Genomic DNA, 24960 nt, shown 5'->3' with positions numbered 1-24960 from the left:
GAGCACAATTTTAAATGCTTAACCTGCAGTGCAGTAGTTGTTTTTTGAAGAATTTATTCTATCCAATCCCCAGCCCTTGGGGTACGCAGAACACGTCCCAGGTATTAATGGCGACTATGGCACATGTGCAGGGTGCACAGACAAAGGACGTAGTGCAAGGCTGCTGGATGAGAACTGGCTGGAGGACCAACCCTGGCCTATGCCCAGGCTTGCAGCTCCCATGCCATTCCCAAGGGGGAGGGCCCGTTATTGTCCCCGCCTAACCATGCGATAGGTCCCGCCCCTAATAGGACCCGCCCATTATGGCCCCGCCCCACAACCGGCGCCACCACCTACTAAGCGCGGCCGCCGGCCAGGCCCCGCCCCTCCTAGGCCAGACACGCACCAGTCCCCGCCCCTTCCTGGACGGACCCGCCCCCAGGCTCCGCCCCACCCGGCGCTCAATGCGCTTGCGCGGGCGTCTCAGGCTCCGGGCCCCGGCGGCAGCGGCTCTTTTGTTTCCCTGCCGGAGCCCGAGTCGGATTCGCAGCTAGGGTCTGAGCCCGGGTCGAGACCCGGGTTGGAGTCGAATCGCGTCCGCATCCCGGGCTGCCCGATGGGGTGCGCCCCCTGCCTACCGCCCCCGGTGTGTGCCGTCGTCTGAGCCCCGGCCTGCCTGGCCCCGTCCGCGCCATGGAGCCCGGCCGCGGCGGCCTGGAGGCCGTGGGCAAGTTCGAGTTCTCGCGCAAGGACCTGATTGGGCACGGCGCTTTCGCCGTGGTCTTCAAGGGGCGCCACCGCGAGGTGAGGGGCAGGCGAGCCAGGGCAGAGCCCTGGTGAGGGCGGCCCCCCGCCCCGGGGGCCCCCCACCTTCCGCTCCAGGGACCCCCTTATCCGTACCACTGGGCACCCCCCCGTCCCCACCTCCACATCCCGGAGACCCCCTCATCCTGCCGGGGGCCCCACACGTACATAGCCAGGCGTCCCCTCATCTTCACCCCACAGCCCCGGGACCATATCCCTCTCATACGCTCCTGACCGGTCATCTCCAGGGACCTGCCAGGTGCTTACCTGGCTTGGGCAAGGCCTTCAAGGGGTTGCCAGGTTCTCGGCACTTGAGGGACACCCACGCTTCGTTTTCAGAAACACGATCTGGAGGTCGCCGTCAAGTGCATTAATAAGAAGAATCTCGCCAAGTCTCAGACTCTCCTAGGGAAAGAAATAAAAATCCTCAAGGTGAGCCGACACCGGAAGCCAGAGGGGCGAGGGTGGTGGGTGAGTCCACCTCACTCACCGGAAACTTGGCTTTCTGTCCTAGGAATTGAAACATGAAAACATCGTGGCTTTGTACGACTTTCAGGTAAGGCTTGGGGCTGTGGTTGTGGTGGGGAGGGGGGTGTGCTCCCCCCAGGCTGGCCCCAGCGCAGCCTCAGGCCCTGGTGACTCCCGTTCCCAGGCAGGTAACTGCTGGAGACCCTGTCAGGAGTAGGTTGTTCTAGGTCAGCATCTCGTGTTGGGGGAAGGAGCTGGGCACCCCTATGTGTTGGATGGGTGTTGGAGGCCTGATGGGACCTTGGAGACCCCACCCTCAGTCCAGTTCTTGTGTCTGGGCTTCCTCTGGGCCTGTTAGGAGAGCTCCCACCTTCCCCGGCCCCCTAATCACCACGGGCACCAGCACTTTTCCACCGAGGGAGGTCTGGCTACTATGTGGCCCTCCAGAGGTGTTGGACCCAGTGGTCCCGAAGGTGAGTCCTGTCCCCAGCCCAGGCCCAGGCTTATCCTGCCGGCCTGGACCACCTGTCTGGGCCACCCGATTGTTTGTTGACATTACTCCAGTGGCCTGGCATTGGCCAGTGTCTCCCTGCGTCAGACTGGGGGAGGGGAGGAGCCAAGGGAGATTCCTTCTTGCTGGCAGTTGGGGCCAGCCACCCAGGCAGGAGGCAGGAGGGAGGCGGGTCCCCAGCTGATGAGGCCACCCCAGGCCTAGCTGGCCCAGAAAGCTGAGGCCAGCTTCCCCCAGTGCCCCTGGCCTGTGGGCCTGGCGGTGGGGCCCAGCCTTGGCCGGGGTCTGAGACCCTGGAGACCCAGTTTGGGACCGAAGAACCTGAGGCAGCAAATCTGAGGGCCAAAGTGCTGACTAATGGTTTTGAAACCTGTTTACTGAGGCCACGGGACCAGCCCCTGGCTGAGGGGAAGTTCCCAGCCCGACTGTGTTTTGGTGGCCTCCTCCCTCCTGCCCTGTCCTCTCCCTCCCCCTTCAGAGCTGGGCTGTGGCCTTGGGTGCTGTGGCATGACATGAGGTGACTTGAGGAGGGCCCACGTCCAATGTGACAGCAAGAGCGAGTTCCTGGAAGCTGTGTCCTGGGGCTAGGAGGGCGGCCCCTGTCTCCTCCTCTTCCTCTTCTCCCACTCTTCCCTACCTGCCCCCGCTCCAGACACACACATAGACACACACTTCTCTCCCTTCTTCCCATCCTGGCTGGGCCACACACCTGGTTGTGGGCAGTGCCACTTCCTCCAGGGCTGGCAATGCTGTGGCTTCCCCTGTGCGGAGGAAGTGCTTAGGGGCCGGCCAGCCTCTCCTTCCCAGGCTCCTCACCTGGGGCTCTGTGCTTTCAGCCCTCGAAGTGTAAGGTGGCTCCCCAAGTCCTTAGACACCAGTCTGAGACACGCTTTGTTTAGTTGCTAAGTCGTGTCTGACTCTTGTGATCATACGGACTGTAGCCCGCCAGGTTCCTATGTCCATGGTATTTCCCAGGCAAGAATACTGGAGTGGGTTGCCATTACCTTCTCCACTGAGACACCCATGGGACCCAGGAAATCATGGCTTTAAAAAACAATTAATGATTTGACTTAAAAAACAAAAATGAAGAAGCAGTACAAAACGGGTGTGGAAAAAGGTGACTCTACCACCCCTGTCCCAGTGAGCCCCGTCTCCCCCAGAGGGTCTCGCTGGGATCAGGACACATCCTCACGCACCTTCTTGCTGCCACACCATTCACTGTTCTCCTATGGTATTTTTTGCTTAAGTGTATGTTTTGGAGAACGTCTGTGTCATTCCACGTTAACTGTCTCGGTCCCGAGGTGAGAAATGACAGCCCCTCTCCTCCCAGGAAAATTATCCCCCATTCCTTCTGCAAGATTCAGAGCCCCAGCTCTGAAGCTAGGTGACCTAGTTCCAGTCCTGGTTCTGCCACTTAAACTAGCTGTGTGTCCTTGGACAAGTATCTTAATTTCTCTGTGCCTCCATCTCTTTCTCTGTAAAACAAGAGTCTGGAGTTGTTTGGTTGAAACTGGTGTGCCAGTAAGCACTGAGCACTGTGTGTCTTAGTGTTGTTAATGATTGTGGCTGTGGGTGCTATTTGCAGCTGTGGGGCGTTCATGGCCCCATATTCCACAGTTGACCTCACCAATCCGCCGCTGATGGAACATGGGGTTATTCTGGGATTCTGAAATGTCAGCAGTGTGGTGGTGACTCTCCTTGATTCACCTTTGCCATGTGTATGTGTCTGCAGGGTGGATTCCTAGAAGTAAGAGGATGCGTATTTTAGTTGGGAACAGTTGCCAGATTGTGGTCCATTGAGGATGGACCGTGGACACAGCAGAGCTGCCTGCGAGAGGGCCTGTCTCCCCGCATTGTTGCCAGGAGATCTGTTATCAGAGTTTCATCTTGGCCACTCTAAGTGGTGGAAAATGGCATCTCTTATGGTTTTGTTTTTCACTTTTGAGTGAGGCTCAGCATCTCTCCTGTGCCCAGGAACACTAGGAATGCCTCCTGCCCAGGGATGTATTCCTGTAGGTTTTGTGATTCCCAAGGCTGGACCGCATGGCGGTGAATGGCATGGGCCCTGTGCCGTACTGCCTTTCTGGGCCCAGCTCCCCCATGTACTTACCTGTGTGACCTTGGGCAAACTACTCAGCCTCCTGGTGCCTCTCTGTTACCCAGAAAATTGGAGATTTTAACAGTACACCTGTGTCGTAGGGTGGTTGTGATGACAACTTGAGTCTATATATATCAAGTGCTTAGACCTGTGCTTGCTAAGTCGCTTCCAGTCATGTCCAATTCTTTGCAACCCTATGGACTGTAGACTGCCAGGCTCCTCTGTCATGGAATTCTCCAGGCAAGAATACTGGAGTGGGTTGTCATGCCCTCCTCCCCTGGGATCTTACCAACCCAGGGCTCGAACCCAAGTCTCTTATGTCTCCTATACTGGCAGGCGGGTTCTTTACCACCAGTACTACCTGGGAAGCCTGGTTAGACCTGTACTTGCTACTTAGTAAGAGCTATATAAATATCATTGATTTGTAGGAACTCTTTATATATATTGGAACTGTTTATATATTAAGGAAAGCCCTTCCGTGATAGTTTACAAATATTCCCCCTCAGGTTGCTTCTTGTCTGTTGAGGTGGTTTTGTTTTGGGGTCATATGGAATAGTGACTGTTGTCAGGCCAGGCTGATGTGGGTGGCTGGCTGGTAGGCACCCGGCGGGGGTGGGGGTAGGGTGGGGTGGGGGATGGGGGTGGTGCTCTGCAGACTTGTGGGGAGGCACCTGGAGCCCTGGCCTTTCCTTGAGGGGTAAGGCCCTCGGTCTTACGCTAGCCTGCTGTGTGGTGTCCAGATGTGCTCTTTCTGGGGAGAGCAGCCATCCTAGGAATCTGGGGACCAGCCCTGCCCAGCGTGCCCTGGGAGGAGGGCCTTCGTGAGGCCTGCACGCCGTCTGGCTGGTTCCCACAGCTGGATGACTCACTCTCGCCAGCCTGGCCGACAGAGCCAGCCTCTTGTGACTTTGGGCTGGTGGACACCTCCTCTGGGGTGGCGGGGGGTTGGTCTGCCTCCCTGTGGGAACTTTGAGGACAGTGGCAGCCCTTGGCCTTGCTTTTTTCAGAGCCCCGGCTCAGTAGTGAGTGGACTTGGCCGTCCCAGGGAGGACCGTGTCGATTCCGTGTTTTCCATTCTGGAAGTGTCCTTGCTTTTCCTGAACCAGGGGCAGGCCCGGCCTGTGGGAAGAAGGGGGCTGGAGAGAGCAGCCAGCATCCCCTTCCCCCCTCCTGGGAGCCTCAGGCACACAATAGAAGCTGAAGGAGGCTCCCTGAGGACGGAGGGTGGGCCTTCCTCCTCAGGGTGGGGCCAGGCATCCCTTCCTGTCTGGGCGCTGTCCAGGAGAGCCCAGCCTGGGGGCAGGGAGCAGCCTTGCTCCCGTGGGCGGCCGCACTTTGGCGCTGGCTGTGGCTTTTGCCACCTTGTTGGGAGCCAAGACAGCCCACTCCCCAGGAGGTAACTAGGTCAGTGCCCGCCCACCCACCTGCCCACCAGGCCCAGCCCAGGATCACCAGACAGAGTGGGCTCGGCCCAGCCCGGGAGCTCGGATCCTATTAAGCAAAGCACCTTAGCACCCTGTGGCGGGGCAGCCTCCTACGTGCCTGGGCGCCCGTGCCAGGCTGCTCAGGACACCTGGCCCTGACACCCAGGCCAACCCCGTCCCCAGGGCCTGTGGGAACACCACGGAGAAACAGAGAGGGTTCGTGTCATCCCGCCTTGAAGGTCTTGCCCGTTCACCTCAGGCGCACAGGTTGGGGCTCGTCGCCCCCTTCTTAGGGGCTGCACGTTGGGGTGGTCAGGACTCCGGTACCCAGCACTTCCCCTCCCTCGCCAGTTGTGTGAGAAGCAGAATTGCACTGGGACCTGCGCAGTCCTCAGGTTGCGCTGGGGGTGACTAGAGTGATGGAGGTGGTGGCCCCAGTGTGCTCCCTGCAGAACCCAGGGGCCTGGGGGGCCAGCGCCTCAGCCACACATGTGTGTATTCTTGTGTTAATGATGTAATGGACCCCTGAGGACAAGAATACGGCTGGTAGTGCTCATCTGCCTACCTTCTCTCGCTCCAGCGATCACTGCAGCCCCAGGAAGCAGTCAGGTGTCTGGACTGACCCCTAAGGAGGAGGCCTGCCCTCTGGAGCCCACTTGGTCCCCACTTCCTGGGGGAGTTTGTGAAGACCAAGTTTAGCTCATGAGGAGGCAGGCCGAGGCAGAACCTTTTCAGGCTCTGGGTGGGCAGCAGGCTGCCAGGGGCTGACCAGCTGTGCCCTCGAGGCCGCACTGACCTCTCTTTCCCCAGGAGGCCCAGAGAGTCATCTTCTTCAGGGATCGGTGGGTGGTGAGGGATGCCCAGCAAGGCCCCAGGTGGCAGGAGGGCCTGGGCACACAGCCTCCTTAGAAAAGTGTTCCACTGGGGCCCCTGCAGGCCCTGTCGTTGGGGCTCTTGTTGTTGGACCTGGCCCGGGTTGGCATGAGGGGTGGCGGGGCCTTGGGCATGTTTCCTGACCTCCTCAGGGAATGGCCGAGGCTTGTGCCAGCCGGCTGGTTTAGTGCCTTACAAGCTGATGCCACTGGCAGGGAGACAGGTCCTGGCCTAAGGGGCCCTCTGACGCTAGGCTTGAATCCCACGTGGCGAGGTTTGGGGGGTGCGACTCCCCCTGACCCCCAGCCTTGACCCTCTATGCCCAGTAGGACCTGTGGGGTATGGGGCAGACCCCAGGCCTAGGAGCCCCAGGGCAGTGGGCCCTGTGGGCTGGCACAAGGGAGGGAGTGTGTCTGGCCTGGCATCTGGAAGCTCCCTGGCTGGAGTAGGTACAGTGGGTATGGGGGTCCCGTGGATTCCTGGGTGCAAAAGACAGCATGTTGTCATTGAGGCCACAGGGACATCCTGGTGAGGAGGTGATCGTGTGGTGGATGCACCCAGATTTGGGGGACGACGGGTGCATCTCCCAGCTGGCAGGTCCCTCATCCCCAAGCAGGCATGGTGGTGGCAGCGTTCCTGCCAGGCCTGGGTGACTCTGGGGACAGACACCCTGTGGGCATGGATGGTGCATCTGTCTCCTGTCCTTGTCACTCGGTCCCTGGCTCGGTGGGTGAGTTGGGGGCTTTTCTGGGAAGCAGAGGCCCTGAGTCCCTGCTCTGCTGCCCGTTTGGCTGCATGGCCCAGGCGAGGGGCCGAGCCTCTGGGCCACTTGAGACAAGGGTGCTCCCTGGTGAGTGAGTTTGGGAGCCTGCTCAGCACATCCGCAGAGGTGGCCATGGTTAGGGTGACAGCAGGTGAGGGAGCAGGTGGCCTGAATGTCACGAGGAGTGGGTGTTCCGATCTCCGGGGTTATTTCTGGGTCCTTATCTCTGGCACCTCCCTCCGTCCTCTGCTGGGTCCTCTGCTGGGAGCCTCCGACTCTGCTCCTCAGCCTCCATGTGTCTTCCTCTGTTGTGATCTCCCTCTTTCTGTCCCCCTGTCTCCCTGTGCGCCTTCCTCCCTGGCCTGGCCCCCACCAACCAGTCCCTGTGTGACCTCCTGGGACTCCCTCCCGCCCCTACCCTGAGTTATCTCTGCCCACAGCTGGCCTGGGAGGGCGGGGCCTGCAGGCAGCTCCCACGCTGTCACTCCTGGGGGGGAGGGGCAGGGCCCCTGTGGACTTCTGTGGACAGAGCCTGCCCCCCTCCCGGAGGAGCCCCAGGTGGGCACTTTGGAGGCTTCTTGCATGCCTGCTGGGATGCAGAGAGTAATCAGCCTGGGGAGGCGGGGTGGGGATGTGTGGAAATGGGCTTGATCCGGGCCCCAGCCAGCTCTAAGAGGTTTCCGTGTTGACCTCATCCTTGCTCCTTGGGGTATCTCCATCCCAGACCCACAGGCCCTCTGTTGGTAGAGCGCTGGAGGCGGGGTAGAGGGGTCTTCTTGTTACAGGGCACTGACATTTACACAGAGGGTGTCACTAGTGGCTTTGTGTCCCTGTTGATGTCGGTCTGAGCCCGGAACCAACTTCCTGGGGGCAGGGTGACTGAGTCAGGGTCCTCTGTCCTGCCGGGTGGGAATGGGGACATGTCTGGGACCTGAGTAGGGGTGGAAGGCGGTGGCCCGCTGCTGAGGGGTCAAGTCTATCTGGGCCTCGGGTGCTCTCCCCCAGAGGCCACTGAGACATATCCCTCCTGCAGCCACCTCCCCCTTGGGGCTCCCCCTTTGCCTTGAGAGCTACAGGGCCAGCTCACACACTTGCCCTCTTGCATGGGGGTCGGGGGTGGGTTAGAAGTTGGAGTTCCTGGGAATAGCGTGCTGGTGAGGAATGAGGACTTGCTGATTTTGCAGGGGTGTGGGGGGGTTGATGGGAGGGGCTCTTCCTGGTTTCCAAGACCCTGCAATGTGCTGGTGCTGAAGGGGCTTGGGGACCTTGTCCTGGCTGGCAGAGGCCCCCGCAGTTAGGGAAAACCCCACCTGGGGAAGACTGGAGGGAGTCGTCTGCAGGAGAGCTGAGAGTTCCAGTCCACACCTGCCTGGTGGACTTGGCTCCTTCCAGCCTGTTTCCTCATCGGTGACCTGGGATCTCAAGGGCACCTCTCGTAGGGACACTGGTGGGGTTCCATACCGGCCCAGGCAACGGGCCCCTCAGACTTGCAGGTGTGGACCCAGCCAAGGATGCCAGTGTCTCCTCGAAGCCATGGGTGGCCAAGGGCTGAGCCGGAAGCTGGCCTGGTGCTCCTGGCTAGCAGTAGGCTGGCAGCACTGACCTGTAATCCTCTTGGCATCTTTGAGTCTGAAGGCAGGAGTGGTTGCCTTGGCCTGAGAGACAAGGCCCTCATACCCCAATTGTGTTGTTTATGCGGGCCTGGATCCCCCACTAGGTGGGTCTACTTGGCCACAACTCGCTACTCAGTAGGACAGGAAGTCCCGTCAGGACCTCAGGGCTGGAGCTGACCCTGATCCTGTTGGAGTCCAGGGGTTACTGGGGGCCCTCCCTGGAAGGTGGGGTCATCACTCCAGCCCTGACATCTCTCCTGGGACCTCAGCTCCTTTCCCAGCCTTGAGAAACAGAGTGATATGATTGGCTCCTCCTCCTGTTACTCAAGCTCACATGGCCCTCAGATGTCCTTATGTCCTGGTCATTAACCAACTGGCTGAGCCCTGATATGACCCCCGGAGCTGCTGCCTGAGCCCAGGCAGTATGTTGAGGGCAGCTGCAGAGGCCGGGCACCCAGGTCACACAGGGGCTAAGTCAGGCTTCCCAGACGGTTGCTAGACTGGGGGACAGGGGATGCTCCCCACCACCTCTCACTGCCTCTTCTGTGTCCTGCAGGAAATGGCCAATTCCGTCTACCTGGTCATGGAGGTGAGTCCTGGCGGCCAGCTGTAAGGACCGGGAGGCTGGGCCCTCCTGTTTCTCAGGCCCCTTGTCATCTGGGGGTTAGAAGTTGTCCTCATGTCTGTGGGCTTATCAAGCCAGCAGCCCAGTGGCCACAGCCGGGGCTGAAGGGGTGGTGAGCGTCCCTGTTGACCTGCTTGAGAGTTGCAAGGCACGTCTGCCCCAAGTGCCAAGGGAGCAGGTGTCCTGGAGTTGGGTGATAGGGAGACCTGGGCTGGGCTGCAGGGTCTCCCCTGGCAGCTGACCAAGACATGTGGCTGGTCTTTTGCAGTACTGTAACGGCGGGGATCTGGCCGACTACCTGCACAGTGAGTGGACACCCGTGGCTGGATGGGCTACGCACTCAGGCTCACCCTGACCCAGTGTTTGAGGTGGCCTGGTGTGAACGAGCTTTCTTAGGCCTAATGGTGGTGACGCCTGCTGAGAAGGATGGAAGGGTGACTGAAGGCCTGTTAGGGTTACATGCTATGTCAAAACCACGAAGGATGGCCTTGCAGGGCAGACTTGGTCTGGAAGGGTCACTCTTGAGCTGGGCTCTATTCAGTCTGCTGGGGTGTGGTGCCCTGTGGAGTGTCCCTGTGGCCTCTGATTGGTGGCTCTGCAGGAGACGGGCCTGTCCTGAGCGCTCTGGACTCCAGAGATCCCTGGCTATCCACAGGGGGCGGGCCTCCCCAGGGTCCTGGCAAAAGTGGGGAATTACTCTCTCACCTGTTGGATGAGCCCTTCGCTGGTTGAAGCTGGACCTGGGGCTTGTCAAGCAGCCACTGGCCATGGTGTTTACCCTGAGCAGTAGGTGGAGGAAGCTGCTGAGAGGTGGTCCTAACCTGAGAAGGGGCAGGGTGTGCTGGGCAACACCATGGAGCTGGCAGGTGGGGAGGGGACACCGGGGCAGCTCAGGGTCAGGTGGTGCGAAGGATGGGTTCAGAGGCCGCAGGGAGCAGTAGGAGGCCCCTCACTCTGGGTGCCCGGGCGAGCTGTGCCCACCTGAACGCTGTCTCCCTGCAGCCATGCGCACACTAAGCGAGGACACCATCCGGCTCTTCCTGCAGCAGATCGCGGGCGCCATGCGGCTCCTGCACAGCAAGGGCATCATCCACCGGGACCTGAAGCCCCAGAACATCCTGCTGTCCAACCCTGGCGGGCGTCGCGCCAACCCCAACAACATCCGGGTCAAGATTGGTGAGGTGGGGTGGCTGCGGCCCAGGGGGCCCAGGGGCCTCAGCCGCCCCCCTCACACATCTCTCCTTGCCTGCAGCCGACTTCGGCTTCGCTCGGTACCTGCAGAGCAACATGATGGCAGCCACACTTTGTGGCTCCCCCATGTACATGGTAGGTGGCTGTCCCCAGCCCCTGCTGCCTTTTCCTCTTCAGGGGTCCTCCGTCCACACAGGAGCAGGGTTCCCTCCCGTGTCCAGAGCTGAGCCCCATCCCGTGGCCTCACCTTGGGTGGCAGCCAACATGGATATACCATTTGTTCCCCGCCATGTCTCCGGCGTTTGACACTTCGCTAGTGTCTGTGTGACTGGCCCCTGGCTGGTGTCTGTTCTGATTGGCTGACGCCCGGCTGGAGGCAGGCTTTGGTCAGGCACAGTTCAGTGTCCGTGCTCGCCATACCAACTTGTATGTCCCGCAGGCCCCGGAGGTCATCATGTCCCAGCACTATGACGGGAAGGCAGACCTGTGGAGCGTCGGCACCATCGTGTACCAGTGCCTGACAGGGAAGGCGCCGTTCCAGGTGAGGGCCCAGGGCAGAGGGGTCCACTGCAGGTGTGCGCATGCTTGTCTCTGCAGCCTGCCATAGGTGTGGGTCGTTAAAGTCCTGCAGCCTTCCCTCCACCTGCATGACATGCTCACCCAGCTTCCCACTGTGGAGTCAGTTCAGGGGCCTATCCTGCTTCGAGCCAAGGCCGGAGTCTCCACTGGCTCTGGAGCACTTCTGTGTGTGTCCATGTGTATGTCTGAACCAAGTGTCACGGCCTCCCTCCCACCCATTCTAGTGCCGGAGTGAGCCAAGACATTGATACCAGGACCCCAAACTCGGGGGTATACCCTACATTTGGAAGGCAGTGGCCTGTCCTGTGCTGGACCCTAGAGGGCCCATGCGTCTGAGCCCACCCCACAAACACGCGTCTTGCAGTGACCCCTTGGCCTGACCTGGTAGCCCTCCTTTGCTACCAGCTTGCCCCAGAGCCTCTGTGCCTGCCCAGTGACCTAGGCCAGCCTCCATCCCCTGCTCCCTCCACCCCTTCCTGCCTACCGTTTTCCCCATGTGGGCAAGCACAGGGCTGTCCCTGGCTGGCAGGTCGGCCTTGGGAACGTTGTACCCTCGTGCCTGGAACAGTGCCTGGCGCATAGCAGGGCTCAGTGAATGATTAATGAACACGCATGTGCCAGCCATGTGTTATCAAGGGAGGCAGGGCCCACTTGGGGAGCGAACTTACTCGGGCCCTCTTCTGGAGCTGGTGCATGGGCTTTTCAATTTCAAGAAGCAAACAACCAGTTACAGCAGTTACCCAGAAGTCATCCACAGCAGGTGGGTGGAAGGCCCAGCAACCTTCTCTGGGCCCCCCCAGCCTCTGCCTTTGTGCGGTCCCTGCGATTCCACAGCCTGAGTGGGGAGAGGGGGCGCCCCTTCCTTGGAAGCATGTGGGGGCTCTCAGTGTTCAGACAGACAGGCTGGCAGTGCTGGACCGCGGACCTCTCGGGGTCAGGCGCAGAGTAGGCAGTGGCCAAGTGGAGCGGGCGCTCACTCCTCACCCCCTGTCCCCGCCTTCCAGGCTAGCAGTCCCCAGGACCTCCGCCTCTTCTACGAGAAGAACAAGACGCTGGTCCCCACGTGAGTGCCCCTCCTGGCGGCAGACCCTCGCCCGGTTCCTCTCTGCCCCGACCTGGCTGCCCTGTCAACGCTGTGTTCTGTGCCCCCAGCATCCCCCGGGAGACCTCGGCCCCGCTGAGACAGCTGCTCCTGGCTCTGCTTCAGCGCAACCACAAAGACCGCATGGACTTCGGTGAGTGCCGGCCTCCCAGCAGGGGAGGGGGGGACTCCTTCTGACAGGCCTGGGGGTCAGGAGCCCTTCTAGCTCTTGGCCCTGGACCCCTCATTCTGCACCCCCAGCTTCCAGGTCCCCTGTGGCCACAGTGAGTGGGTTTCCCCATTCCCACAGCTCCTTTCCCAGCTGCACAGATAGAAAAACCCCCACTTGTGCAACAGGCAGCATTGCTGGGAACTGTCGGAAGGGTGGGTGGAGCCGGCCTGGACCACACTAGGGGTGCCAGATGTGTTCAAGAGCTGCCAGCTGGGGCTCTGTCTCCCCCGCACCAGGCGTGAGGCAGCCAGGACAGGGGCTAGAGCTTGCAGGAGCTCAGGCCCACAGGAAGGGATGGTGGGGGCCCAGCCTTCACCCTGGGAGTTCTGGTGTCGGACCCTCCTGAGCCCTGGCCCAACTTTTCTCCTACAGATGAGTTTTTCCATCACCCCTTTCTGGATGCCAGTGCCGCTGTGAAGAAGTGTGAGTCCCCTGAGGGTTCTAGGACTCCTGTGCCTCCCTTCTCCCCATGGGCTTCCAGCCCCACCTCCACTTCCAGCTCCCCGGTCCTGCCCCAGTCTGTAGTCCCCAGGGACCCCCGAGGCCATGGGGTGGGCTTGAGCTCAGCTGACTTGGTGCAGTGGGATTGGGGAGGTGGGGGGCCTCGCACAGGTCTTCTCGCTGGCGTCCTGGAGGGTGTGGGGTTGTCATGGGCAGGGTAGGAGTGTGCAGGCCCCGGGGAGCATCCCATGCTGACATGTGCTGACCCACACCCTCCCCCAGCCACTCCTGTGCCCGTGCCCTCATACCCGAGCTCGGGGTCTGGCAGCAGCTCCAGCAGCAGCTCCACCTCACACCTGGCCTCCCCACCGGTGAGTCACATGCAGGGTTGGGGCTACGGGCTCCTCTCCCTCGGCTTTGGGGCATGTAGGCAGCTGCAGGAACCCTGTTGGGGCTTCTGTCCTAGCCAGGCCCCCACATTTATTTCTGCAGTGTAGTCTGGTGAGATGACACCAGACTTAACACGTTCTGTTTGTGGACGTGGAGCGGTAGAAGTGGGTGAAGTCCCCTTTCAGGCCCCTTCTCCGCTCGTGTCCCGGTGGCTGACCTGATGGCTGTCATCGGGTTGCGTCAGCTCTGAACCTTCATGTGCATGGGTGGACACAGACAGGGGCCCCGGGCAGGATTGTGTGCAGGGGTCCCTGTGTCCTGGGATCTGATCCCTGCAGCCCACATTCCCAGCACGGGTCGGGTGAGGTCTGCTGAGGTGGTGCGTGGGGTTGGGGGCATTGGGACTTGAACCTCCACCTGTCTATCTGTCCGTCCTGCTAGGCAGGGACCAGGGCTGGACTGGTGGCGGAGAGAACACCTCTCTGATGCCCCGTCTGCTGAGCGTGGCACAGGGCTTGCGCACAGGCAGCCTTGCCCCCTGTACCCGTCCCCAGTGTGCCAGGCTGTACAACCCTCCACAGGATGGAGGGAGAAGTGGAGGGTCGCCTGAAAGGGGCTCTCCCTGGAGCTTGTGGGAGTGAAGCGCCTCCTCACCCTGGGGGGCAGGTGGCTCTGTGAGATGACTGTCCTTGTGGGGAAGTCACAGGCGAGGCGTGACGCAGTGGGGAGAGGATCATGCAGAGCCCTGGCCTCGTCCCCAGCAGCCCCGCTTCCCCCAGGCCCTGGGCCTGAGTCTCAGTGGGCTCCCCTCTGACCCCCAGTCCCTGGGGGAGATGCAGCAGGAGCTCCAGAAGACCCTGACCTCCCCGGCCGAGGCCGCCGGCTTCCTGCAAGGCTCCCGGGACTCAGGCGGCAGCAGCAAGGACTCATCCTGCGACACCGACGACTTTGTCATGGTCCCGGCCCAGTTTCCAGGTAAGGGGTCCCCCACAGGGTGGGCAGGGGGCTCACTGCAGATGTGCCAGACATGCCCCTAAGAAGGGACTTGGAAGCTCCCACGCCAGATGCGCTTGGTCACCAAGTCAGAGCTGAGTCCTGCCTTTGGCCACGCACAGGCCCTGCGCCCCGGAGTGTCCAGAGCGTCCAGAGCACCTGCCCATCTGTATCTGAGTTATAGCCTATGCCCCACAACCCTTCCAAAGCCCTGTCCTGGGGTCCTCAGTTCCTCTCCTGACCCTAGATGCTGGCGCGTCTCTCGTTGGCTCTGGCCACCAAGACTGCTGAGATGGGGCTGGGTGGGAGCCAGCCCTGGTATCCAGTGGGGCACCCTGAGCCTGTCAGCTTGGCTCTGATGGAGAGGAGGGGCCCGGTACCCAGCCAAGGGCATCGCAAGGAGGGGGCAGCAGGAGGGAAGGTGGGAACCTGAAGATCGGGGAGGAGGGGCAGACCCAGATTGGAAGGTGTGGACACCAGGCCTGAGGTTGGTTCAAGGAAGGTGGGCAGGGGAGGTTCCAGGGTCTCCTTTAGAGCCCTGAGTCCAGACAGGCAAAGGGAGGTGGCAATGTGAGTGCCAGAATAGGGACAGGAGAGCGCTGGGGCCCCACATGGCCCCCACCACCCCAGGAGGTGTCTGGGTCCAAGCTGACTCATTTCCTGTCCACAGGTGACCTGGTGGCTGAGGCAGCAGGTGCCAAGCCACCACCGGACAGCCTGATGTGCAGTGGGTAAGCATCCCCCAGCCCCGTGCCCCTTGCCCCCTGTTCTGTGGGGAGGGCAGTGCCTGCTCTCAGGTTATCTTTAGACCCTCCGGGTCAGAGTTTGGGCAGGGCCAGGTCTGCTGTGCCCAGTGCAGGATGGAGTCTTGAGGGTGATGCCAGAGTCCGTGTGCACATTTGTCCTGAGTGGGGATTCCCTGTTGCCCTGTCCGCAGGAGCTCGCTGGCGGCCTCCACAGGCCTGGACAGCCGTGGCCGGACCCCGTCTCCTTCCCCGCCCTGCGGCAGCTCCCTTAGCCCCTCAGGGTAAGTGGGGCGGGGCCACCTAGGCTTCCCTTGGCGTCACAGGACGCCAGCGCCAAGCTGGGCCATGCAGGAAGCCGTCATGTCCAGAGGCTGGGCAAGCTGCCAGGCCCCTCATGGGTGGTCCAGCGGAAGGGAGGGTTTGTGGTGGGAAGGATGCAAGGTGGGGGCTGGGGCCCACGGGGGCTGTAGAAACTGCCAGAGACCAGTGTCATCAGCCCCGCTCCCTGAGCTTGTAGGGCCAAGGGGGCAGGGATGCCCAGAGCCCACAGGAGCAGCCCACTCACTGTCCTCTGTCCCCTTCCTACTGGCTGGTCCCAACCAGAAGCCACCTGAGTGCAGAGTAGTAGGGAGGAAGTGACCACAGACCCCTGGTACCCCTGGGAGCAGTAGTGGCCGTGTGCAGAGACAGGGGAGCAGGTGGCTGGAGTGGCCTCTGCCCCGGGATATTGGGCCTGGGGTTCAGCCCAGTGCCCCGCCTGCAGTGACCCCAACCTCTCTCTGCCCACCACAGCCGGACCGGCACGTTCTCCAGCAGCAGATGTGGGGCCTCTGTCCCCATCCCAGTCCCCACGCAGGTGCAGAACTACCAGCGCATTGAGCAGAACCTGCAGTCACCCACCCAGTATCAGACGGCGCGGTGAGTGCAGGGCCCCCCCCACTGGCCAGGCTCGTCTGTGGTAAGAACCCCACTTGGGTGGTGCAGGGCCATCTCTCAAGCACGGTTGTGCAGGCTGCGCACTGCGTAACTGTCAGTGCTTCGTGGACGTTCTGGCACTCTAGCTTGTGTTTATAAAACTGATGGTGATTTGTGTTAAGTTCCAAAAGAGAGTGGGAAGGGGTACTTTTTAAATTAATTCCCAGAAGCCCCTCTGAGTTGGCAGTCACCCTGGCAGGGACTGGGGACCCCCAACTGGTTTTGGCTCCTGGTGAGGCCCATTATTTGAATGGAGGGGGACAGACAATGTGGCATGCTCGTGGCCCTTGAGCGTGGCTGGGGACCTCACACCTTGTGCCTGCTTGTCCCCAGGTCCTCTGCCATCCGCAGGTCAGGCAGCACCAGTCCTTTGGGCTTTGCACGGGCCAGCCCATCACCCCCGTCCCATGCTGAGCACGGAGGCGCCCTGGCCAGGAAGCTGTCCCTGGGTGGGGGCCGGCCCTACACACCGTCTCCCCAGGGTGAGCCTATATACTGTACTGCTGGGAGACCCAGCACCTGAGCCGGGACTGGGTGTCTCCACCCTGGGGCAGGGGAGGGTCTTGCTCTCCATCCCATATTGACCCTGGCAATTTCTCTTTCCCCCAAGTTGGAACCATCCCTGAGCGGCCAGGGTGGACTGGAACACCTTCCCCTCAAGCATCTGAGATGCGGGGTGGCAGGTCCCCTCGTCCAGGTGGGTGCAGCTCCAGCCTGATTGATGGGCTTGAGGGTGGAGCTGGGGAGGGGCACAGGAGCTGGGCTGACCTCCCTGGGCTCGCCTGTCAGAGAACAGTGGTTGTCTTCCTGTCCACAACCATCTTTTTTTTTTAAGGTTTATTTAAGGATAATTTTATTTCTTTATTTTTGGCTATGCTGGGGTCTTATGGTGCTGTGCAGGCTTTTCTCTAGTTGTGGCGAGCAGTTGTGCAGGCTTCTCATTGTGGTGGCTTTTGTTGCGGAGCACAGGCTCTTTAGTAGTTGCAGCACACAGGCTCAGTAATTGCAATTCCTAGGCTCTAGAGCACAGGCTGATTAATTGTGATGCACAGGCTTAGTTGCTCCGCAGCACATGGGATCTTCCTGGATCAGGGATCAAACCCAGGTCTCCTGCTTTGGCAGGTAGATTCTTTACCATTGAGCCACCAGGAAAGCCCCCATAATCATCATTCTTTATGAGTTGGAGAGAGAAAGAAAATTCCATAAGACTGTTTAACAAGCGCCAGCCTTCAGGTTATGGAGGCTGACTACGGGGTTCAGATTCAGCCCATACTCCTGTCATGCTGTGTGACCTTGGGCAGGTGTCTCAGTGTCTCTGTGCCTGTTTCCAGGTACGCGTAAAGCATGGGTGCAGTGTGGCTTGGGTGACTGTGAGGATAAAGGGAATCCTGAGCGGACTGGGGGCCTCTGTACACAATTGGTTGGTGGTGTGGGCCGGTCCAGGCGTCCATGGACGGCTGTGACTGGACATCCTGTCCCCTCCCAGGCTCCTCTGCACCTGAGCACTCTCCCCACACCACCGGGCTGGGCTGCCGCCTGCACAGCGCCCCCAACCTGTCCGACCTGCACGTCGTCCGTCCCAAGCTGCCCAAGCCCCCCACAGACCCACTGGGGGTGGCATTCGGCCACCCGCAGGCCAGCCCCCCCCAGCCCTCCCACGGACTTCAATCCTGCCGGCCCCTGCGCGGCTCACCCAAGCTGCCCGACTTCCTGCAGCGGAACCCCCTGCCCCCTATCCTGGGCTCCCCCACCAAGGTATCAGGGCCCCAGACCTCCAGGGGCTGGGTGGGAGGGATGCTGTACTTGTCCCATGGGCCTGGGCCACTGGGCTTTCTCCCTGGTGGGATTCCCGCAGGACATGAGGGTCCCCAGAAGCTGGAGGTGGGCCTGCATGCTCCAGGACAGCCGGGCCTGCCCTCTGCACCCAGATCTTTTGCACTGACTGGTGGCTGACTCCATAAATCTCTCCATTTACATGGGGAGTGCTGCAGTGAAGACTGGCCCCAAAGGCAAAACATCTCTTGGCCCTTGATGGGAAGTATCTGACCCTGGTTCAGCATCCAGAGCACCAGAGAACCTAAGCTGCCGCCGTGGGCAGATGACTTAGTTCAGCCCTTGCCTCAGTTTTTCTGTCTGTGAAGCGGGGCTAGTACCTCAGCCAGCTGACGGTGTCTGTGTCAGGGCATAGGTGCACACATGAGTGCCCGGTGTGGTACATGTCTGCATGTGTGCCTTTGCTCCAGCACAGGACGGAGTCAGCCACACACAAGTCTCACGTCTTTGCTGTGAAGACTTGGGTCAGTGAGGGTTGGGCCTTTGCGGAGGCATGGGGCCTTGCAGATTCAGGCCAGCACTGCTAAGCCTGTCAGGATGTTAGCGTTACCGTGCAGGTCATTCTCAGCACCTTCCCTGCCCCTCCTAGACTGTGCCCGCGTTCGAGTTCACCAAGACCCCCAGCTCCCAGAACCTGCTGACCCTCCTGGCCCGGCAAGGCGTGGTCATGACACCACCACGGAACCGGACGCTACCCGACCTCTCCGAGGCGGGGCCCTTCCAGGGGCAGCAGCTGGGCCCTGCCCTGCGGCCCACAGAGGACACCAAGGGCCCCTTCGGAAGGTAAGTGTTGAGGATTCCCCCAACACTGCCTGGGGAGTTGAGGCCCAGCCTACCTGCTGTTTTTCTGCACCTCACTCCCTCCACCACCACTTCTGAGCCTCAGTTTGCACATCTGTTCAATGGGTGACAGCAACTGCCTGGAATGGGTGGGGCTGGGTACGCTGACCAGGCTGTGAGGCTCCCCAGGCCCTGCCTGTGGGGTGTAGGGGGCCAGCCCTGGGCAGTGGGTAGACTGGTACCCCCGGGGCAGCTCATGGTACCTCTACCACCCTTCGCCCTGCAGGTCCCTCAGCACCGGCCGCCTCACAGATCTGCTCCTTAAGGCTGCGTTTGGGACGCAGGCTCCCGACTCAGGCAGCACAGACAGCCTGCAGGAGAAGCCCATGGAGATTGGTGCGCCAGAGGGGGCCGGTGGGGAGTTCTCTGGGAAGTGGGGGGGCCATGGCGGGAGGAACCTGAGCGCCTCTTCTCACTCCCCCAGCGCCCTCTGCTGGCTTCGGAGGGAACCTGCACCCAGGAGCTCGTGCTGGGGGCGCCAGCAGCCCTTCCCCTGTAGTGTTCACAGTGGGCTCGCCCCCCAGCGGGACCACGCCACCCCAGGGCCCCCGCACGACCATGTTCTCAGGTGAGGACTGTCTGGTGGCCTTGGAGCTGCAGTGAGTCAGTGGCGGGGCACCACCCCCATGCTGAGGCCCTGGGAGGGTCCTCCCCGTAGGGTCAGGGGTCTAGGGTTCAGAGCTGCCTCTGGGCGGGCACAGGTCATGCAGACAGGCCTCTGCAACCCCAACCTCTGAACTCAAGGGTCCCACCTACAGTGGATGGAGGCCCAGGAGTGGTGAGGCCTCCACTGTGGGCTCTACACCCTGGAGGGAGAGGAGCCGGGTGGTGGGGACCAGACTTGGTGTCTCAGAGTGGCAGAAGATTGGGGAGGAAGGGGCAGCCGTGATGGGGGCCCCTGCCCACCAGCCCTCTCCCCACAGTGGGCTCTTCCAGCTCCCTCAGCTCGGCCGGCTCCTCCTCTGCCCGCCACCTGGCGCCTGGGGCCTACAGTGAGGCCACCCTCGAGGTCCCTGCCCCTGGCCACTGCTGCAGCTTTGCTGACCCTGTCACCGCCAACCTGGAGGGGGCCGTGACCTTCGAGGCCCCCGACCTCCCCGAGGAGACCCTGATGGAGGTGAGGGCTCGGGCCGGGGTGAGGCCGGGCATGATCTCTGGGCAGGGCTGGCCACGGGGCTGTCACGGTCGGTTGCTTAGCCGCCCCATCTCCCCAGCAAGAGCACACGGAGATCCTGCACAGCCTGCGCTTCACGCTCGTCTTTGTCCAGCACGTCCTAGAGATTGCGGCTCTGAAGGGCAGCGCCAGCGAGGCGGCCGGGGGGCCCGAGGACCAGCTGCAGGAGAGCGTGGTGGCCGACCAGATCAGCCTGCTGAGCCGCGAGTGGGGGTGGGTGTGCCCAGCGGGTGCCCAGCGGGGAGGCCGCCTGGGGCGTGGGCCCCCTCTGACAAATCCGTGCCCCCCTCCAGTTTTGCAGAGCAGCTGGTGCTCTACCTGAAGGTGGCCGAGCTCCTGTCCTCGGGCCTGCAGACCGCCATCGACCAGATCCGGGCTGGCAAGCTCTGCTTGTCGTCCACCGTGAAGCAAGGTGAGTGCGGATGGCTCGGGCTCCCAGCAGGGTCGGGGCAGGAGGCTCTGAGCTCGTGGGGAAGACAGGGAGGGTAGGGTGATGCGGGAGGCCTTTCTAAGGCTACCTGGTGCAGGCCCCACCCAGGTGGGGTAACAGCCACAGGGATGGTAGAAGGCCAAGTGCAAAGGCCCCGAAGCAGGGCCTTGTGTGTCTGGGGGTGGGAAGGCACAGTGTGCATTGCTGGGGCAGAATGCATAGGAGGTGGGGTCAGCAAGCTGCCCCGGGGGTGGAGTGAGGGGCTTTTTGCCTGTTGGTCCCCACTCCTGCAGTCAGCCTGAGCTGCAAGGTCCCCTCCTGCAGTGGTGCGGAAACTGAACGAGCTGTACAAGACCAGCGTGGTGTCCTGCCAAAGCCTGAGCCTGCGGCTGCAGCGCTTCTTCCTGGATAAGCAGCGGCTCCTGGACCGCATCCAGAGCGTCACTGCTGAGAAGCTCATCTTTAGCCACGCAGTGCAGACGGTACGACCTGTGGGACCCTGTGTGGGGAGGAGCTGGGAGAGTGGGCCAAGGAGTGGGCAGGGCTGGTTGATGGCCACAGCTCTGCCAGACTGCAGCGGGTGTTGCTCCACCATGCTGTCTGCTCTGCCAACCAGTGATACCCAGGCCCCCTCCAGCCCCAGCAGGGAGCCCAGAGCTCACCTGAGCTTAAGCCCCACAGTGTGACTCCATTGTCCAAGTGTATCTCTGGTCACATCCCTCTCTAAACTCAGTTTCCTTACCAGGGAAACAGGGGACCTGGTTTTGAAGTCTTTTCACAGGCGAGCTGGTTTCTTCTGCAGTGGAAGAAACCTGTGCAGGCGTCCAGCTTGGAAGACATAGAGTGAAGACAGCTGGGGGCATGGAGGGGCCCTGCTCAGTGTTTTGCCTCTGTTGCTCTTCAAAAAGAGTGGCTTCTAAAGCAATCCCTGTTTTTTGAAAAAAGTCACTTGTAGTAAAAGCAACATTTGAATAAACGTTTGGGAAAAGTCTGCCTTCTCATCCCAACTCCTGGGGTGACTGTTGCTAAGCTGTGCCATCGCTGGCCCGCACTGATAGTGACTGGGACCAGGTCCGAGGGAGCCCTCTCCCCAGTGGCGGTGCAGACCTGGGGGCAGAGCTAGCTACCCTCGGGGTCTGACCTGTAATCCCGACTGCCTGAGGTGAGCGAGCATCTGTTTAGGCCTCACGTGACTTGGACGGTGCCTGCACCACCCTGCCCCGTCACTCATGCCCTCCAGCCTGCAGGCAGTCAGCTCCGGGTCCTCCTACCCTGTTGGGGGACAGCCAGAGCCAGCCTCCACCCTTGCCCGGCAGGTGCAGTCGGCCGCCCTGGACGAGATGTTCCACCGCCGGGAGGACTGTGTCCAGCGCTACCACAAGGCCCTGCTGCTCATGGAGGGGCTGCAGCAGATTCTCACGGACCAGGCGGACGTGGAGAACATCGCCAAGTGTCAGTGCCACTGGGCCCAGGGGGAGCGGGAGGGGGCAGCCGGGCACCCACTCACTGGCTACTCTCTCTCCCTCCCTCGCTGCAGGCAAGCTGTGCATTGAGCGGAGACTCTCGGCCCTGCTGACCGGCATCTGTGCCTGACCTCTTGGAGGCCCGGCCTGTGGTGCCGAAAGGACTGGATCTTCTCTGCAGATCCATGGGGTGGGGAGCAGTGTGCTGGCCGGGCTGAAAGAGACAAGCCTGTGGCCTTGACACTGCTCGCTGGTGCTGGGGAAAGGACCTTGGCTCCCCACCCAGCGACCAGAGCCAGGCCTCAAGCCACGTCTCCATCTCCTGGGCTCCTCAGCCGTGGACTTCAGGGTGGTGGAGGGCCCCACCCAGAACCTCAGCACAGGCCAGTCCCCTGGCCTGGCTGACGGGCAGAACTCCTAGCCCAGCCAGCAATCTGAAGTTTTCTCTCGGCTGCCTTGATGGCAGGTGGGGATGCGTGGGCATCCCCCGACCCCACCCAGACCCCAGGGCTGTCATGTTGAAGACAGAGGCCCTGAAACCATGATGCCCACTCAAGCCAAAGCCGCCAGGCCTGCCCAGCGGATCCACCCAGGGAAAGGTGTATCCTCCTGGCTCCCTCCTCTGCCCTTCCCCAAGACCACCACCCAGCTTTGTGAATCACCCAGCACTTTATGCAGGCGGACTGGACCCGGGGCTGCCACTTGGTCCCGGCTGTTGCACTATGAGGCGTGTGTGCACACCCGTATTCTCATGTATGTGTCTAAACAGCCCCACGAGCACATGTTCTGTGCCCGCCGCCCGGGACCGTCTTCGGGAGACAGCCGTCTTATTTAAATGTTCTTTTAGGGACGGACAGTACGAAGCACCGAGCTTCCAAAACCCAGCACAGACGTTGCAGTCTTTCACATTTTTCTCCTAAAATGTGTCTTATTTTCCGTAACTTTTTTTTTTTTAAGAAATCTCATACGAGTTGATGTTTTGTTTTGAAAGGGTGGGAGCAGGGCAGGGACAGCCTTGGCAGCGATGTTGAGACCTGGAGGGCTGATGGTGCTGGGCGCGTGTGGTCTGCGCTTAGCTGTCTGCCCCACCCTCACCCTCACTTCCTGCCTGAAGATGGTGGGCAGGTGATGACCGTATTTGTGCAAAAGCCTCCCAGTCCAGCTTTCACAGTAGGTTTTAACATCAAGTCACCCCCCACACACCCAGGTCCTGGCCACATTTGGGGGGTTGGCGGAAAAGCCCTCGTCTAGGCCCTAGGGTGCCCTTTCCTGATCCGCCCAGCCCTGCCCAACTCCTCTCAAACCTGTTCACAAGGATGCAGAGGGGGCCCCAGTCCATCACCCACAGCTTTGAGGTCTCACCCCAGGCCCAGGTGAAGACCCTCATTTTCTCTCTTGGTGATACTTGAAATCTTGCCTCTGTGCTTGGACCTAAAAGCAGCAAGCAGCCCTGGGACCCCTTTGTGTCTCATCACCAGTGACTTGAGTTTCTCCTCCAATGCAGAATGTGTTCGTATTTATTGCTTTATGATCAGCTGGAATCAGGGCCCACTGGGAGGCCAGCGCCATGGGAGTAGCCACTTGCAGCTCTGTTTGCTGCCAGCCTCCCAGGGCACAGGGTGCGTGCTGCCAGCCTGTCCTTTTCTCCATGACACAGCTCTTCCCTTGATCTACCTTAAAAGACGTTTTGTGTGACCCCCCACACACACACCTTTATGTTAATTGTGTAATACCAATTTAAGGAAATAAACGTCTGGATTTGTTGAGCTGCTGTTACTGATGGGTCGTCACTCTTTTGCTCTGTCGCCTCCTTTCTTGGTCCCCCCATCCCCATGTCCTGCAGCGTCACCTGGCGATTGGGGATCAGGCTCAGGGCAAGGCTGCGGAGCTCAGTCTTCTGGGGCTTCACCAGCCGCCAGACCATGACAGCAGCCACAGCATTTCCATCCCAGGAGGGTCCCCCGCTCCACGTCTGTGTGGGTGTGAGGCTGTGGTTTTGATTTGCACTACCTTAATGGTTAGTGACCCCAAGTGTCTTCTCACAGGGTTGTCAGCAATTTCTAGATCTTTTCTATTTTAAGTTCCTTACCCATCCTTGATTTGGATGGTTTCTCTATTGTTGAGTGGTAAGGTTTGCATTTTTAGACTACATATTGTTTCAGTAGGTTAAAAATAATTCATTAAGTTACCAAAGAGGCTAACCACAATGTGAGTCGAAAGTTCCTGGAAAGGTAGCCTTAAGAGGAAGTGGAAGGTGGGGCCCCAAAAGGCCGGGTCCCAGCAGGGCTGCTCCAGTCTGGCTTCCTGGAGTGCGTGCTCCCTTCTTTGTAGACAGGAAGGGTCGAGCTGGCAGAGAGGCAGCCCCTTCCGTTCTGTGGGGCTCCCCTGTGTGTTAGAAACACCAAAAGAGGATTAAGATGACCATGGCATTTTGTTGTCACATTAATAGAGTTCATTTCTTGCAGCAGTTTTAGGTTCACAGAAACATTGTGCAGGAAGTAACAGAGAACTCGCACACACTACTCCCTCTCCCCTTCTGCCCCCTTCACTGCCCCATTAATAACTTGCATCGGTGGGATTCACCTGTTACCACTGTTGAACCGACATCAACACGTCATCACCCAGAGTCCACGGTTTATGTTGTGATTTGCTCTTGGTGCACATGCTGTGAGTTTGGATTACGTGTACAGTGATGTACCATTTCAGTATCATTTCACTGCCCTGAAAAATCCTCTGTGCCCTGTGTTCATTCCACCAACGTCAATCCCTGTCCCTTTACTGTCTCCATAATTTTGCCTTTTCCAGAATGCTGGAATCACACAATGTGTAGTTTATTCAGAGTGGCTTTTTCATGGCTTGATGGCTCATTTCTTTTCAGTGCTGATGATACCCCCGTCTGGAGGTACCAAGTTTATCTGTTCACCTACCAAAGGATGCCCTCTGGCTTCTGTGTCAGTATTTATAGGTGAAGCTGCTATAAATATCCCTGTGCAGGAGCCTGACAGTAAGGAGTGCCGAGGAGAACTGGCTGGGCCTAGGGCTGCAGCAAGCACACAGGAGGGACTGGCTTGCTTTCTGTAGACCTTGCATTGCACGTTCCTGGCATGCTCACAGGGACCCTCAGTTAGGAGGCCCAACTTAGGGGCCTGTCCCACTTCAAACTGCCCCCTGAGCACCTATCCTAACCTCACAGGCTTCATTGTGCACTCCATAGGTCTGAGATGGCAAGATCAGAGCTGCTGGCATCAATGAGGGAGCAGGCATGCTTGGCACTGCCATGGCCAGTTTGCAGGAAGCCGCCTCTGTGGCCTTTTCCTTTCATTCTGTCTCACCTGATGCAGGACCCGAGAGCAGGGCCCCAGGCTTCCATGGTCCCTGTCTGCTGACTCAGGCCCCCTGCCCCCAGGCACAACTCAGGGTCTTGGACCTGCCCC

At 60.4% G+C, this 24960-nt stretch overlaps 1 protein-coding gene across 2 annotated transcripts; it reads left to right on the top strand.

Moving 5' to 3' along the window:
• Positions 1–445: 445 nt before the first annotated feature.
• On the top strand, positions 446–23298 carry ULK1 (unc-51 like autophagy activating kinase 1). 2 transcript variants are annotated; one of them, XM_040251576.1, is made up of 28 exons: positions 446–783; positions 1123–1215; positions 1298–1339; positions 9090–9122; positions 9427–9463; positions 10161–10334; positions 10411–10484; positions 10789–10890; positions 11933–11991; positions 12081–12163; positions 12614–12664; positions 12965–13053; positions 13894–14047; positions 14736–14796; positions 15003–15092; positions 15604–15729; positions 16120–16268; positions 16397–16483; positions 17273–17541; positions 18209–18402; positions 18686–18795; positions 18884–19027; positions 19383–19576; positions 19674–19846; positions 19927–20045; positions 20388–20545; positions 21380–21515; positions 21601–23298. In XM_040251576.1, exons 1-28 carry the CDS (start codon positions 673–675, stop codon positions 21654–21656), a joined length of 3168 nt encoding a protein of 1055 aa, XP_040107510.1. In that variant the 5' UTR covers positions 446–672; the 3' UTR covers positions 21657–23298. The 2 variants fall into 2 exon arrangements, 1 of the variants encoding a protein (XP_040107510.1); XR_005723051.1 differs by having other exon boundaries at positions 20388–21515; positions 21601–22165.
• The last annotated feature ends 1662 nt before the right edge of the window (positions 23299–24960 follow it).

The sequence above is a fragment of the Oryx dammah genome, unplaced genomic scaffold (genome assembly GCF_014754425.2).
Source record: "Oryx dammah isolate SB20612 unplaced genomic scaffold, SCBI_Odam_1.1 HiC_scaffold_12, whole genome shotgun sequence".
Lineage (NCBI taxonomy): Eukaryota > Metazoa > Chordata > Mammalia > Artiodactyla > Bovidae > Oryx > Oryx dammah.
This window is presented reverse-complemented; position numbering and strand designations above follow the sequence as displayed.

Bases quoted from the DNA above. Each gene is read 5' to 3' on its own strand.
- ULK1 (XM_040251576.1), top strand. From the start codon at position 673: ATGGAGCCCGGCCGCGGCGGCCTGGAGGCCGTGGGCAAGTTCGAGTTC. The intron at 9,464-10,160 runs GTGAGTGGACAC...GTCTCCCTGCAG, and splicing joins TCTGGCCGACTACCTGCACA to CCATGCGCACACTAAGCGAG. The intron at 18,796-18,883 runs GTGCGCCAGAGG...TCACTCCCCCAG, and splicing joins GGAGAAGCCCATGGAGATTG to CGCCCTCTGCTGGCTTCGGA.